This window comes from Tamandua tetradactyla, chromosome 16, assembly GCF_023851605.1.
Source record: "Tamandua tetradactyla isolate mTamTet1 chromosome 16, mTamTet1.pri, whole genome shotgun sequence".
Taxonomy (NCBI): domain Eukaryota; kingdom Metazoa; phylum Chordata; class Mammalia; order Pilosa; family Myrmecophagidae; genus Tamandua; species Tamandua tetradactyla.
In genome coordinates, this window is record NC_135342.1 from 10,701,534 (window position 1) to 10,716,970 (window position 15,437).

Here is a 15,437-nt window from a genome sequence, read left to right on the forward strand (position 1 = left end):
GGGCTCTGACCCTGCCTGGTTTGAGACTTGGCATCTGTTGGAGCCGTAAGAGACTTTGGTTGAATCTCCCACTGACCTTGGGGATGAAAATGCTGAGGTGAGGAACTGAGAGGCTGGAGGCGAGGCCCAGGAGTGGTCTGAGACCACCCCCACAGAGCCCCTTCCCCCCAGGCTGGCAGGGGGTGGCCTGGAGAAGAGCACACATCCTGCATGTAGGGTGCTGGTGCACTCGGGAGCGTCTGCTTCTTTAAGCTTTAGCCCCCAGGGCATTCTGTCACTGTCACCAGGCCACACGGTCCTCAGGATGTGGCCACCTTACTCAGCCTCACGCCTGGCTCCTCCTTCCCCCGGGGCCTCAGGGCTCCAGGCCCCAGGCCTCAGGCCTCCTGCCCGTTCCCAGCTCACAACCTTCGCACATGCTGTTCCCTCTGCCTGGAACACTCTTCCGAGCTCTCGTCCACTTTCTTAATGGCGGCGTCTATGATGATGGAAGACATTTGACTCAGGACTCCACAGCATCCTGGCTGAGTGCCCTCAGGTGGCTGTGGTTGATTCCTGGGCCTGTTTTGATGTTAGCGAAATGGTGATAATAGCAGTCTCTCCAGCGCGGGGTTGCTGAGGAGATGCACCACACTCCTTCTTTGCACAGACCTGTGTTGAGTGCTACTGCGTGCCCAGCATCTTCCGAGGCCCTGGGGAGGCAGAATTTGTAAAGAAGGGCTGGCTAGTGGTAGCGTCGGAGTGTCACTGCCATCGTCCACCGTCTCGGCTCAGTGAACGCCACCACCTCGGAGGGGCCTTGTCTGAGCCCCATGCTAATCGGTTCCCACTGCTCTCCAGGGCACCCCGGATTTGGGCCTCATTCTCGTGCAGGTCTCTGTCAGTTATCGCTGGCCTCAGCCTTGGGTGCACACGACACCAAAGGTGCCCAAAATGCAGCTGTCAAGTTAAGACACCAAACCCCTTACAGAGCCACTGGGGCCTCTGACCCTCGAAACAACCCCAGGAGAGGGTGCGGTGTTGCCCTCCTTTCCATTGGCCAGCACGTCCCTCCTTCAGTTCATGGAGCTCCCTCTGGGCTGTCTGTCCCTTCCGGGCGACCTCTCTAAGCTGTCCCGTTGTCCAGAAAAGGGAACTAATGACCCCTCCCGCACAGGCGGTGGGGCAGCGTCGGGGGTCAGCCCACAGGCAGGTTCCCAGCCCCTTCCACAGCCGGTGAATGACAACCTCACAGTCACCCTGTCATACCCGGTTTACAGATAAGGAAACTGAGCACAGAGAGACTGAGTCTTCTGCCCAGACCCACACCACAGTGAGTGGAATTGGGCTCCCCGCGCACCGTTCCCAGAGCTTCCTTGCTGGAAGCTGCCGCGGCCCGAGGTCCTGCTGAGCCATCCCGGAGCTGCCAGCGGAGGCTGCCCCCTGCCCAGCGCAGGCCTCGTCTTTCTTGCGGGGGCTCTGGCCTCCAGCTGTCCCCACACCCCTCCCAGCGTCCTGTCACCCCTCAGCTCTGCAGTGGCCTGTTGTTCTCTCACAGTCCTGAAGTTCCTCGCAATTGTGGGGCCCCTGGGTGGCACTGAACCCCCCTCCTGCCACAGCAAACTCGGGTGTGGCTCAGCACCGTCCATCCGGTCTGTGCGTCTGTCTGTCTGTGCTGCTGGGTGCTGGGTGTTTGGCCCTGTGGTCCCAGAGAACTGGGCGGCTGGGCTGGAGCTCACGTGCCCGCTGCCTACACTGCCCCTTCCTCCCGTCGGACCCCCGCGCCCTGGTGACACAGCCAATCCCTGCTCTAGGCCTGGGAGCAATTCAGGGTTGCATCGCTGCCCCCACCCCCCGAAGCCAGCGGGCAGGGCGCCAGGGTAGGAGCGGAGCACAGGCGGAGGCGAGTGTTAAGTGGCGACAACAGAAGCAGCCTGAGGTGGGTGGGAGTGGGGGTGGCCTTAGGTGTCCCTTACCCCCCGCCTTAAACAGCGCCGGGTGCCTGGTGCAGCCAGAGCCCTGGGCGTTTGCATTGTCTCCTTGCCAGGGTCAGACCTCATCTGGGTTCCTCAAGGGATGACACCCAGGACAGGGCCAGCCCAGGGCCAGTGAATGGAAAGAGGGAGGGAAGGACTGGAGGAGTGAGCGGTGCAGGGGCTCAGAGCAAGAGGTCCCATTCGGCAGGGATGGTCAGGAGGCTCTGAGAGGAGAAAGGCCTTTTGGGGAGCCTTGGATGACCAGGGGCTCTGATGGAGAGGCGGGCAAAGAGGGCAAAGGAGGGGAGAGCCAGAGTGGGCAACGATTGGGCACCTCCTGGGTCCAGGCAGTACACTAAGCCCTGGACATGTGAAAGACATATAATCTTTCCAGCAGCCCTGATGGCAGGTGGGGGACAGGCCCCAAGAGGTATGGGATTTGCTTCTGAGGCGCAGAGAGGGATGACCCTCAGAGCTGAGCGGGGTCACGGAGCCACTGGGCACCTGCCTGGCCAGGATCGTATGGCGAAGGCCGGCAGCACCCAGAGGGGCCTGTCTTGGGGATTCTGGGGAGGAGGGAGTGACAGTGATAGAACCGGTGACAGCACCAGGGTTTACTGAGGGAGGTGACAGCTGCCTTCTGCCCTCCCAGCCTCTGTTCCAGGCTCCGTGCCTATCCCTGCTTTATGAAGGGGGAGACGGAGGCCCCAGGAGGTGGAGTCGAGGCCAGAGCAGCTCGGGGAGGAGGTAGGAGCCCACGGGCCCGCCAGTCAGAGCAGATCCAAGCCCTCAGCTCGCGAGAGGGAAGGAAGGTTAGAGTTGCCAAAAAACAGTTGGTGCAAAAAATAACGTAAATGTAAATATATGAATGCAAAAATTTTTTAAAAACCCTCTCAACAGTAAGTTTACTAAACTTTTAGTGGTTCATTACATTCAAAACATATAAAACTATTTATCCTAATAGTGTTGAGATGAACAATTCATTTAATCATTTGCCTACCACGATTAAATTTTTAATAAGGGATTTCTTGACAAGTTTATTTTCTTAATATCCCACCAGAACACAGTGGGTTTTTTTCTTCAAAGCTTTAATAACATTTTCCCACCACCACTGAAGTGGAAAGCTCTCCAAACAGGCTGTTGTGGGTTGAAAGCTGAGAGAGAAGCCCCCAGTGGGGCCGAGGGTTGTCCCTGTAGGGGTCTTGTAGGCATCTCCTTCCCTGATTCCTACCTGTACCCGGACCCAGCACAGAGCCAAAGGGGCGGCGACAGGGCTCTGCAAATGCGGGCTAAAGAATGGATGAGGGGGAGTGGGGGGCATGGCAGTTAGGTGATGGCTAGAGGCAGGGCCCCAAGGGGCTGAGCATCCTCCAGGCCCCCTGGCCAAGCAATTAGCCTTTGAGTGTAGAGTCTTTCCTGTCCGGGGTCTTTGGGTCTGGCACCTTCCAGATAGGGTCCACTGAAGCCAGGCCTCATTTCTCTGCAATCTCCCAGGGGCCTTGGGTACAGCCCCAGGCAAGGATATTGACTTGCTCAAGAGTCCATCCACTTTGTCAGGGGCCCTCAGGGTGGCTCAGCCCTCCACATCAGAGGCCCCTGAGATCACCTATCTGGAGGATTCAAACTGTGCCATGGAGAGGCTCCAGGCCTGCTTTTCTCCCTGCGTCCAGGGTAGGCCCTGTGCTCCGTTCCCACCTTTGCCATTTAATTTATCACTTGCATAATTAACTAGTGCTGTCTTTCCCCTCCACTCACAGTCCACCTCTGTAAAGACAAGGCTGCATCTGTCTTGTCGATTCTGGGTCCACAAAGTCTGGCATGACACTTGATACATAACAGGCACCCAAAGCATGTCTACTGAATGAGCAAATCAATGCACAGGTTAACGTATGAATGGACGGGCTCTGCAGTTCAAAGACCGCATGGAAACCCACCGACAGCCCCACATTCCTAGTTTACCAGTGGGTGGGTATGGTGGATACCTTGGTATTTACATTCAGAAGAAGTAGACTTTGCATCCTGGTTCTGCTGTTTGGGAGCTGTGAGACCTAGGGCAAATGACTTTCTCGCTGAATCTGTTTCCTCAGCTGTAAACTGTAAAATATGATGGCAGGCAGGGCAACCGCTACATAACAAGATTTCTGAGAGGATTAAATGAGATCATGACCTCAGAGCATTTAGCCTAGGACCTGGCACCTAGTAGGCACTTAATAAATATCATTTCCCAACCTTTCCCATTATTAGAAACCTGCCTATCATGATATATTACATTTGAGTCAGAGAGGGGATCAGTATTGTTTTGTCGTGTTGTTTGGGAGGAGAGAAAGTGACTTCCTTTAGTCTTAAATGTGCATGTCAAATTTAAGGATAGCTATTGAAAAAGATAGAGTATCTAAATTCTAAAACAGTAGCAGCGAGAAAGTAGAGTAAGAAGAAACTCACTTAACTAAAAAGATGTTAAAAAAAGAGAAAAAAGAACAGGCTAAAAAAATTAAGACAAATAGAAATATATTAGTAATTACAATAAATGTAAATGGACTAAACTTTCAGTTAAGAGACAGTGATTTTTCAGACCGAATTTAAAACAAAATCCTAAAGACATACCTAAAGCATAAAGACAGAAAGATTGAAAATAAAAAGATGAGTACTACCTCAAAGAAAAATGATGCCACTTTAACAATATCAGACAGATTGATTTTAAGGCAAAATACAGAGTAAGTTGAAACCAGAACTCCAGGGCTCTTTTGGCTTTCAAGTTCTGTCATTGAGGGTTTCAACATGTTGACATTGTCATCCAGGCAGAGAAGCTTGCAGTTGTACAACGAGCAACACAGCTGGGGTGTTCTATAACAAGCACCTTGTCCATTCCATTCCATCCACTTACCAGATCTTGACTGATATCTGCCATGAACCAGGCTTTGCATTGGGTACTGAGAACACAGAAATCATTCAGAAATGAGCCTTGCTGAGGACTCACTGCTAGACAAGGAGACAGACATGTTAGACCAGGTTACAATCCAGTGTGATAGGAGTCTAAGAAGGGTGAGAGGCAAGGGATCAAGCAGGCGTCCCAAGGGATGGCCATCGGAATTTGCCAATGAACAAGGAAGAGGGTGGCCTCCCAGGCAAGGCGTAGCCTGTACAAAGGCAGAGAGGGTAAAAGGAGCAGGGTGAGTATAGGGAACCCCATGCATCTCCACATGGCTGGAGTGGAGGAGAGGGTAGAGGCACAGGTCCTGCAGGGCCTCTAATGCCAGTCTGAGAATGATAAGGAACCATGGGAGGGTTGAGGTGGCGTCTGAGCTGCATTTTAGATCATTCTAAAGGAGAGAGATGGAGGACAGATGCCAGGAAATTGACTAATTCCAGAGACAGAACACACATGAATGTTCAATATCAGCTGAATTCACAATTTAACATATATATTATGTGGGCTTGCCACATCTTGAGCACTTTATGCTCACTATCTCATCCAAGCTTCCCAAAACCCCATGGGCTTCCTACTATCGCCAGGGTACCTGTGAGAAAAGTGGACTCAGAGAGGTTAGGACACTTGCCCAAGGTCACACAGCTGGTCAGCAGCAAAGCCAGGATTCAAGCCCAGCCAGACTCTTACCCACCAGGCTGCTCCACAGGCACCCTGCAGGGAAGGGGCAGAGGATGCTGGAGGACAGATTGGAATTCTGCTAAAAATAAAGGCCCCTCCCCCAATTTAAAGCCGCCCTGCAGCACATCTTTTAATAAAACCAGGCTTCCCTTTGCAGCAGCAACCCTCTCCCACTTAGTTTTCAATTGCATTATTAACGTGACTGGCACGGGGGACACCTCCCCCATTAAGAGTGCCCCTTCTTCTACTTCACACGCCCCCTTCCTGTCTCTGCTGGGACGAGCCACAGTGAGTGGAGAGCAACCTTCAGACTCTGCTAGGACGAGGGCCGCTCTGCGTGGAGGCGCCAGGGAGGGAGGGAGACTTGGAAAACAGCCCCTCCGGGCAGGAATCCCATCTCCACTGCTTCCCAGCGGGCTGCCCTGCTGAGTCACTTGACCTTGCCAAGTCTCGGTTTCTTTGCCTCTAAAATGGAGTCTGACGATCGGGTCCCGGGATGCCGGGAGCGTATCCTGGGGCAGCATGGCCGCGGCATCTGTGGACCCGGGGTCCACTGAGGCTCAGGGGACTGAGCCAGGAAGGAAAGGGCAAAGGACACTATCCAGGTTGCAGCCCTGGCCCCAACACTTCCTCGTCAAGCGTCGCCTGGGGTGAGAAATAGCACCTGCCTTGCAGAGCTGGCGGCAGGAAGGGTGAGATGACGGGCGTGGAAGGCCCAGCCCAGAGCCTGGCACGCATCAGTGGCACCCATTGGTGCCAAGCACTGCACTAAGCAAGTTGATCGAGCGTCTTGAATCTTCAGAACCATTCGGCGTGGGGGGCGTCGTGACGCCCTTTCACAGTGAAGGGAACAATCGGCCCCGTCCACCCTTGCTCCTTTACAGCCGCCTTATCCCCACCGCCCTGGCAGACGGTCAATAGATAAGCAATGAGTGAATGGACTAGAGGCATCTTTGCTGGGTCCAAGGGAATGACCAAGAGTCCTCCAGGTGGATGAAAACAGAGAAGCCCCCGAGCAGAGGGAACAGCATGTGCATAAGTGGAGACTTCCAAGGACTGCTGTTGGCTGAGGCACAGCTGCAGAGAGGGATGCCGGAGAAGGAGCCAGGAAAGAGGGGGAAGAGAGGCAGGCAGACCCCAAACGCCAGGCTGGACTGTCCGCACGGACACTGGGAGCCGTGGAGGGGTCCTGGGCAGGGCAGAGGCAGGGAAGCTCTGGGTGTAGGAAGGCCCTGGGCACAGACAGGAGGGGAGAGACTGGAGGCAAGGGGGAACGGGGGTGAGGATCCAAGGGGAGCTTGAGGCCTGAGCTGTACGTTGGGGACAGAAGAGAAGATGGTGGCAAGAAACGAAAAGGCCTAGAGCTGTCAAGAGTGGCTGACTGACCCTACAGATGAGGCAGAGGGTGGGCAGGGGAGATTCAAGGCTGCAGCCCGGCTCGCTGGCTTCTGACTGGGGATGGGGGCCCTGGGAGGCAAAAGGAGCAGGTTGGGGACACCTGGGTGCTCCGCCCAGCACAGGTTGTTTGCTGTCAGCAGGAACTGGAGGCCCCAGGGGCTGCACCAGTGTGACTAAGAAGGGCAACGGGGTCGCCTCCGGTGGGGAGTTTTGCCGGCCCCAGGACCAGCCATCCCTCTGCCCCCAGTTTCTCGGCCTGTGCTCTCAAGTGTAACCGTTACAGTCCCCTCACCTTCTGCCTGCTGATGAGTGACAGCTGTCCCCTCCTCCCCCTCCTCCTCTTTTTCTTATTGTTATAATTACTAGTAGAAGAAGCAATCGAGTGCCTGCCCCATGCCTCGCCAGCATTCTCCAGGGCAGTGAGAAAAGGCTTCCTGGGAGACACGCTCTGCGGTGTCTCTTGTTTGGGAACCCAGCGTCAGGCAGAGTGAGCCTAACGCTGCCTTCCCCGCAGGACTTCACAGGACCTTTACCCCTACCAGGACCCCAGGAGCGTGCATGCCTCCACAGCTGTTCATGGCTGCAGCTTTTTGTCACTGTTGTGTTTTTTAGCATCTCATGGGATCCGTGTCCAAGAGGACATGCTGAGAGGAGTGCCAAGCTCAGTTCCCCCTCAGATTTTCTCTCCAAGGGGGAAGCAAAGTTCCAGAGTTAGAGCCAGGAGAGACCTTCTCAGGCCCCTCCTCACCCCAAGGGAAGCCCCCTGCTTCCCACCCGTGGCCCAGTCTCAAGCACAGGCATGGAGACCCAGGCCACCTGCCCAGCCTCCCCTGGTCCACACGGGCCCACGGCCTTGGGGGGCTTCCCGTCTGCTCCTGCCACCTCCCCCAAGTCAGGGCCCGCGGGCCCCTTCCTGCCTGGGCAGAAACTTCTGGTGAGCACCCACAGGTTCGCTGCACAGGTGCCCGCCCTCCTTCACGCGGGGTAGCAGTTACTGAGGTTACCTTCCTTTCTAAGCAACAGCCACGTTCCCTGAAGGACATGGGAGAAGGCAGAGAATATTCAGGAAAATAGAGATTATTCTGTAAATTCCATCTCAACGTCCAAAGGTAGGAATTTTGTTTTTAGAAAACAAAATAATTCTATTAGCCATTCAGAGCATGTTTTTGAAGCATATTTAATGGCCTGGGGAAATGCTTGGGATATAGTATTATTAAGGAGAGACTCAGGACCCAAAAGAATATTTTGAATGATCCCAATTTTGTAAAAATAAGACAGGTGATGAAAAAATATATCTCTGCATTGTGTGCGGAGAAAAAAACATGTGAGGGAGTTGTACTGAAATTGTTAATATAAGTTAACTCAGGGAAGAAGTATTTTGGCTGGTTTTTCTTTTCTTCTTGTATACCTTTTCCTAAGGTGAGCATGTAGTACTTTCATCAGCAGGCTAAAAAAAAAAAGAAAGTCATTAATGAGAAGTTGTCTTTCTTGTTAGTGTATCAAAAGTGGTACCCAGCACAGGCTCTGACACCTGGAGGCTTCAATTAGTGTTTATTAAAGGGGAGAGAGGACAGCGGGAAGGATGGGAAGATGGGTGGATGGGTGGATGGATGGATGGATGGATGGGTGGATGGATGGATGGATGGATGGATGGATGGGTGGATGGATGGGTGGATGGATGGATGGATGGATGGATGGATGGATGGATGGATGGATGGGTGGATGGATGGGTGGATGGATGGGTGGGTGGGTGGATGGATGGATGGATGGATGGATGGGTGGATGGGTGGGTGGGTGGGTGGATGGATGGATGGATGGGTGGGTGGGTGGGTGGGTGGATGTGTGGATGGATGGATGGATGGATGGATGGATGGGTGGATGGGTGGATGGGTGGATGGGTGGATGGGTGGATGGGTGGATGTGTGGATGGATGGATGGATGGATGGATGGATGGGTGGGTGGGTGGGTGGATGTGTGGGTGGATGGGTGGATGGGTGGGTGGATGGGTGGGTGGATGGGTGGATGGGTGGATGGGTGGATGGGTGGGTGGATGGGTGGATGGGTGGATGGGTGGATGGGTGGATGGGTGGATGGATGGATGGGTGGATGGGTGGATGGGTGGATGGGTGGATGGATGGATGGACGGACGGATGGGTGGATGGGTGGATGGGTGGATGGGTGGATGGGTGAGTGGATGGATGGATGGGTGAGTGGATGGATGGATGGATGGGTGGGTGGATGGGTGGGTGGATGGATGGGTGGATGGATGGATGGATGGATGGATGGATGGGTGGATGGATGGGTGGATGGGTGGGTGGGTGGATGTGTGGATGGATGGATGGATGGGTGGATGGATGGGTGGGTGGATGGGTGGATGGATGGGTGGATGGATGGATGGGTGGGTGGATGGGTGGGTGGGTGGATGGATGGGTGGATGGATGGATGGATGGATGGGTGGATGGATGGATGGATGGATGGATGGGTGGATGTGTGGATGGACAGATGAATGGATGGGTGGATGGGTGGATGGGTGGATGGGTGGATGGGTGGGTGGGTGGATGTGTGGATGGATGGATGGATGGATGGATGGATGGATGGGTGGGTGGGTGGGTGGGTGGATGGGTGGATGAATGAGTGGATGGATGGATGGATGGATGGGTGGATGGATGGATGGATGGATGGATGGGTGGGTGGGTGGATGTGTGGATGTGTGGATGGATGGATGGGTGGGTGGGTGGGTGGATGTGTGGATGGATGGATGGATGGGTGGATGGGTGGATGGATGGATGGGTGGATGGGTGGATGGATGGATGGATGGGTGGATGGGTGGATGGGTGGATGGGTGGGTGGGTGGATGGGTGGGTGGGTGGATGAATGAGTGAGTGGATGGATGGATGGGTGGGTGGATGTGTGGGTGGATGGATGGGTGGATGGGTGGATGGGTGGGTGGATGTGTGGATGGATGGATGGATGGATGGATGGATGGATGGATGGATGGATGGATGAATGGGTGGATGGATGGATGGAGGGATGGATGGATGGGTGGATGGATGGATGGGTGGATGGATGGATGGGTGGATGGGTGGGTGGATGGCAGGAGTGGGGGGAGGCCTCTCCCTCCCACAGTCACACTCGGAGCTGTGCATTTCCTGCGTTGGTCCACATCCCATCCTGCTGGCCATGTAAGCCATTGAAAGATGCAGAGGACCTGGTGTGGGTGAGCTCAGCCTGGGGGGTGGAGGCCCCTGACCTGGACTGGGGCCCAGTGGATGGAGTCAGGACATCGTCCTGGAGCAGGTGACGCTGGAGCTGGGTACAGACCGGCAGATGGGAAGGAGCCTGGCAAAACAAGTAGGAAAGGAGTTCCAAGCAGAGGGATCAGCAGATGCAAAGAAAGGCCCAGAGGCCAGAGCCTGATTGCTGTGTTTGGTGGGTGTGGGAAGGGACCAGTGGAAGAGGAAGCGTCTCGCAGCCACCAGGGTCCTGGTAGCTGTCACAGGCTGCCACAGAGAGCAGTGCGCTGGGAGCCATGGGTGTCTCTGGGGGCGTCATGGGCAGGAGAGAGACAGGTGGGCTGGGGGCGTGAAAGGACCCTTCTGAGGCCATGTCCAGGTGAGCTGCCAGGATGGACAGGAGGAGACAGGGCAGCCTGGGACCGCCATCCCTTAGGGCTGGGCGTGGGAACCAGCAAGTATCAGGCTGACAGCAGCGCGTGCGCCTTGGGTGGGAGGCTCAGGGCTCTAATTCCAACGATGGGGCACTGGCTACTCGATGCCAATTCATCCCCGTAAGGGCAAGGATGGGGTGAGAGCCTGTGAGGACTCCCAGGAGCCGGCCTGGTGCAGGCACACCAGGAGACCAGCTCACAGCCTCCTAACTGCCCCGGAGCGACCGCCACCATCTCGGCTTCCAGGGGCCTCGAGACCTGGCCGGACGGGAAGCAGCGGGCAGACCCCAACGCGGCCCCGCGCCGGCCTCGGCCCCGCACCAGCCTGAGGGTGGCAGGGACCCCGTCGGTGCCCGGCGGCCCCGCGGGTGGCTGCAGGGCTGGACCAGCCCCCTGTGCGGGCTCCAAGCCCTCCTTTCCAAAGGATGCAGGGCTCCCGGCATCTGGAACGCGCCCACCTCCGTGCAGCGTTGCCCAGCGCCCAGGAAGTGGTCAGAAGCCCCCTCAAGACCGGCAGCCCCACGCCGCCACCGCCCGGGACTGCGCCATGAGCGTGACCCCCGCGGCCCTCGGATTGTGGAGAGTTCGCGTGCAAAAAAGCGTAAACTGTCGCGATGGTAATTTATCATGGTTATGTATTGAAATGACAATATTTGGGATATAGTGGGTTCAATAAAGTATCTTATTAAATTGATTCCACCTGTTCCTTTTGTGTTGCCGTGGTTTCGAAGAACTTTAAAATTACACCTGCGGCTGGCACTGTTGACCACACGTGTGATTTTGTGATTGTGACCGTGCCAGGGATGGTCCGGACTCTGAGGCTGTGGGTGCCTCTCGGGTGCTGTGTTTTTGGTTTTGTTTTTAAGTACTTGAAGGTTATTTCCTGCCTATTGTAAAAGTAATTTGCGTTCCTTGGGGAACAAAATAACAAAACAACAGAAATGGCCCGAATACCTGGCATTCTCTACTAAGACCAATGGTGGAGTATTTCCTTCCAATCTTTTTTTTGGGGGGGTGGAGCGGGGGCAGATTTCTGACTCTGCCTTCATTTTTATTTCCATGAAGCTGTGACCACACAACGTGCCGTAAGGCCAGCATCCTCCGCGGTCTGAAGGCCGCCTGCCCTTGGGGTCCGTACAATTCCACTCACCTGCCCCAGCCAACCCCAGGCCTGTGACCCCCCTGTGACCCCGCAGGTCACTGCACCGCTCTGCCCTCAGTTCCTGCCTCACGCGGAGACGGAGGTGATTTTTACTCCTCTGTGGGAAATTCAAGGCCAGAGGTGTTGGGCTCTCGGGTACTAGAAAGGCCATAAATGCCACGAGATAGATAATGCAGCAGATCTTCTACCCTAATCAAATGGGGGAAGGTCTCTGCAGGGCGACGTTTGACTAGTCACGTGTGTAGGATCAATAAATGCTTTAAGTAGCTTTGCATGCGTTCGGACCAGGGTTTTGCCACCAAACGGGATGTGGTGCCAAAGTGATGAAAACTCTTCTGGTTTTCAGAACTTTATGGATTTCAGAATCACAGGTATTGAGCATGGACTCACAGTAGTGCCGTTCTCACGGGGCTGACAGGGTTGAAGGAGATATTGCCCTTAAAGCACCTAGAATGGGGTCAGACTCCAAGGAAGCCTCAGCACAGGTCAGCTGCCAGGACCACCACGTCTGACCTTTTATGGAGGTATAGTTTAATATAATAAACATACCCATTTTTTTTTTCAATTTTTTAAATGCAATTTTATTGAGATAGAGTCACACACCATAAAATCCATCCAAAGTATACAATCGATGGCTCACAGTGTCATCTTGTAGTTATGCTGTCATCATCACAACCACTTTTAGAACATTACTTCAAAAAATAATAAGATGAAAAAATATAAAAGAAAGCCCAAAACATACCGTACCCCATATACTTAACGCCTAGCATCGATGTGGAACATTTGTTGCTTTTGATGAAATAATATAAAGATATTACTGGTGATTCTAATCCATACTTTTCTTTTTTGCATGGGCAGGCACCGGGAATTGAACCCGGGTCTCCAGCATGGCAGGCGAGAACTCTGCCTGCCGAGTCACTGTGGTCCGCCCTCCACACTTTTCTTTTTTTATTGATATATATTATATATTCACAAACCATGTAATCATCTAAAGTATAACAATCAGTGGTTCACAGTATCATCATACAATTGTGCATTTATCATCATAATCAACTTTTTTCCTTTTTTTGTAAAAAACTAACCTATATAGAAAAAAGCCACAAATTTCAAAGTGCACTGCAGCAATTAGCTGTAGAACAGATTTCAGAGTTTGACATGGGTTACAAGTGCACAATTTTAGGTTTTCCCTTCTAGCTGCTCTCAGACACTGGAGACTAAAAGAAATAACAATTTAATGAATCAGCAATCATCCTCATTTGTTAGACCTTACCTTCTCTGCATAACTCCACCACCCCCTTTGATATTTCGACCCCTCTCTTTGCCCCTTCTAACTTTTCCATGCTGGAAGGGGCTGTCGATAATCTGGGTCAGGGGGATGGAACTAGCTGATGCTCTGGAGAGGCTGGGCCCTCTGCATTGCAGGGCTTTCCTGGTCCAGGGACCCATCGGGAGGTTGTAGTAATAAACACACCCATTTCAAGTGTGCAGTTGAAGGGTTCCGGCAGTGGGTATATACCTGTAACCCAATGCACCCTGAAGGCTCCCTGTGCCCCGTCCTGGTCTGTCCCCATGCCCTGCGCCCTGCCCCATTCCCGCTCGGACAGAGCTGGCTCTGCCTGTCCCCAAACGCCGGCGGGAGGAGCCTGGGGTCCATGAGCGCTCCCTCGGCCTGGCTCCCGTGGCTTGGGGGACGCTTGCCTGGCCGTGGTCCCCATGCAGATGGCAATGCTCCCTCCTCCCGGGCGGACCCCTGGGGCCTCGTCGCGCCCGCCCGACCGCGTGCACTGACCGGTGTCCCCTCCCCGCAGGTCATCCGGACGGACACCTTCAAGCACCTGCGGCACCTGGAGATCCTGCAGCTGAGCAAGAACCTGGTCCGCAAGATCGAGGTGGGCGCCTTCAACGGGCTGCCCAGCCTCAACACCCTGGAGCTGTTCGACAACCGGCTGACCACGGTGCCCACACAGGCCTTCGAGTACCTGTCCAAGCTGCGGGAGCTGTGGCTGCGCAACAACCCCATCGAAAGCATCCCCTCCTACGCCTTCAACCGCGTGCCCTCCCTGCGGCGCCTCGACCTGGGCGAGCTCAAGCGGCTGGAGTACATCTCAGAGGCAGCCTTCGAGGGCCTGGTCAACCTGCGTTACCTCAACCTGGGCATGTGCAACCTCAAGGACATCCCCAACCTCACGGCCCTGGTGCGCCTGGAGGAGCTGGAGCTGTCGGGCAACCGGCTGGACCTGATCCGCCCCGGCTCCTTCCAGGGCCTCACCAGCCTGCGCAAGCTGTGGCTGATGCATGCGCAGGTGGCCACCATCGAGCGCAACGCCTTTGACGACCTCAAGTCGCTGGAGGAGCTCAACCTATCGCACAACAACCTGATGTCCCTGCCCCACGACCTCTTCACGCCCCTGCACCGGCTCGAGCGCGTCCACCTCAACCACAACCCCTGGCACTGCAACTGCGACGTGCTCTGGCTGAGCTGGTGGCTCAAGGAGACCGTGCCCAGCAACACCACGTGCTGCGCCCGCTGCCACGCGCCCGCTGGCCTCAAGGGCCGCTACATCGGCGAGCTGGACCAGTCGCACTTCACCTGCTACGCCCCGGTCATCGTGGAGCCGCCCACGGACCTCAACGTCACCGAGGGCATGGCGGCCGAGCTCAAGTGCCGCACCGGCACCTCCATGACGTCGGTCAACTGGCTGACGCCCAACGGCACCCTCATGACGCACGGCTCCTACCGCGTGCGCATCTCCGTGCTGCACGACGGCACTCTCAACTTCACCAACGTCACGGTGCAGGACACGGGCCAGTACACCTGCATGGTGACGAACTCGGCCGGCAACACCACCGCCTCGGCCACGCTCAACGTCTCGGCCGTGGACCCCGTGGCGGCCGGCGGGGGCGGCCCCGGGGGCGGCGGCCCCGGGAGCGGCCCCGTGGGGGGGCGGCGGCGGCGGCTACACGTACTTCACCACGGTGACGGTGGAGACCCTGGAGACGCAGCCCGGAGAGGAGGCCCTGCAGCCGCGGGGAACGGAGAAGGAGCCGCCGGGGCCCACGACCGACGGCGCGTGGGGCGGGGGGCGGCCCGGGGACCCGGCGGGCCCGGCCTCGTCGTCCACCGCGGCGCCCGCCCCGCGCTCCTCCAGGCCCACCGAGAAGGCGTTCACGGTGCCCATCACGGACGTGACGGAGAACGCCCTCAAGGACCTGGACGACGTCATGAAGACCACCAAGATCATCATCGGCTGCTTCGTGGCCATCACGTTCATGGCCGCTGTCATGCTGGTGGCCTTCTACAAGCTGCGCCGGCAGCACCAGCTGCACAAGCACCACGGCCCCACGCGCACCGTGGAGATCATCAACGTGGAGGACGAGCTGCCCGCCGCCTCCGCCGTGTCCGTGGCCGCCGCCGCCGCCGTGTCGGTGGCCGGCGGGGGCGGGGACAGTCACCTGGCCCTCCCGGCCCTGGAGCGCGACCACCTCAACCACCACCACTACGTGGCCGCCGCCTTCAAGGCGCACTACAGCAGCAACCCCGGGGGCGGCGGCTGCGGGGGCAAGGGGCCGCCCGGCCTCAACTCCATCCACGAACCTCTGCTCTTCAAGAGTGGCTCCAAGGAGAACGTGCAAGAGACGCAGATCTGA

At 56.0% G+C, this 15,437-nt stretch overlaps 1 protein-coding gene across 1 annotated transcript in view; it reads left to right on the forward strand.

Moving 5' to 3' along the window:
- LRRC4B (leucine rich repeat containing 4B) overlaps window positions 1-15,437 on the forward strand; it is a 35,642-nt gene extending 20,205 nt beyond the window's left edge. Inside the window, 2 exon segments of the mRNA XM_077130947.1 lie at window positions 13,598-14,728; window positions 14,730-15,437. Coding sequence (XP_076987062.1) covers window positions 13,598-14,728; window positions 14,730-15,437 — 1,839 coding nt within the window.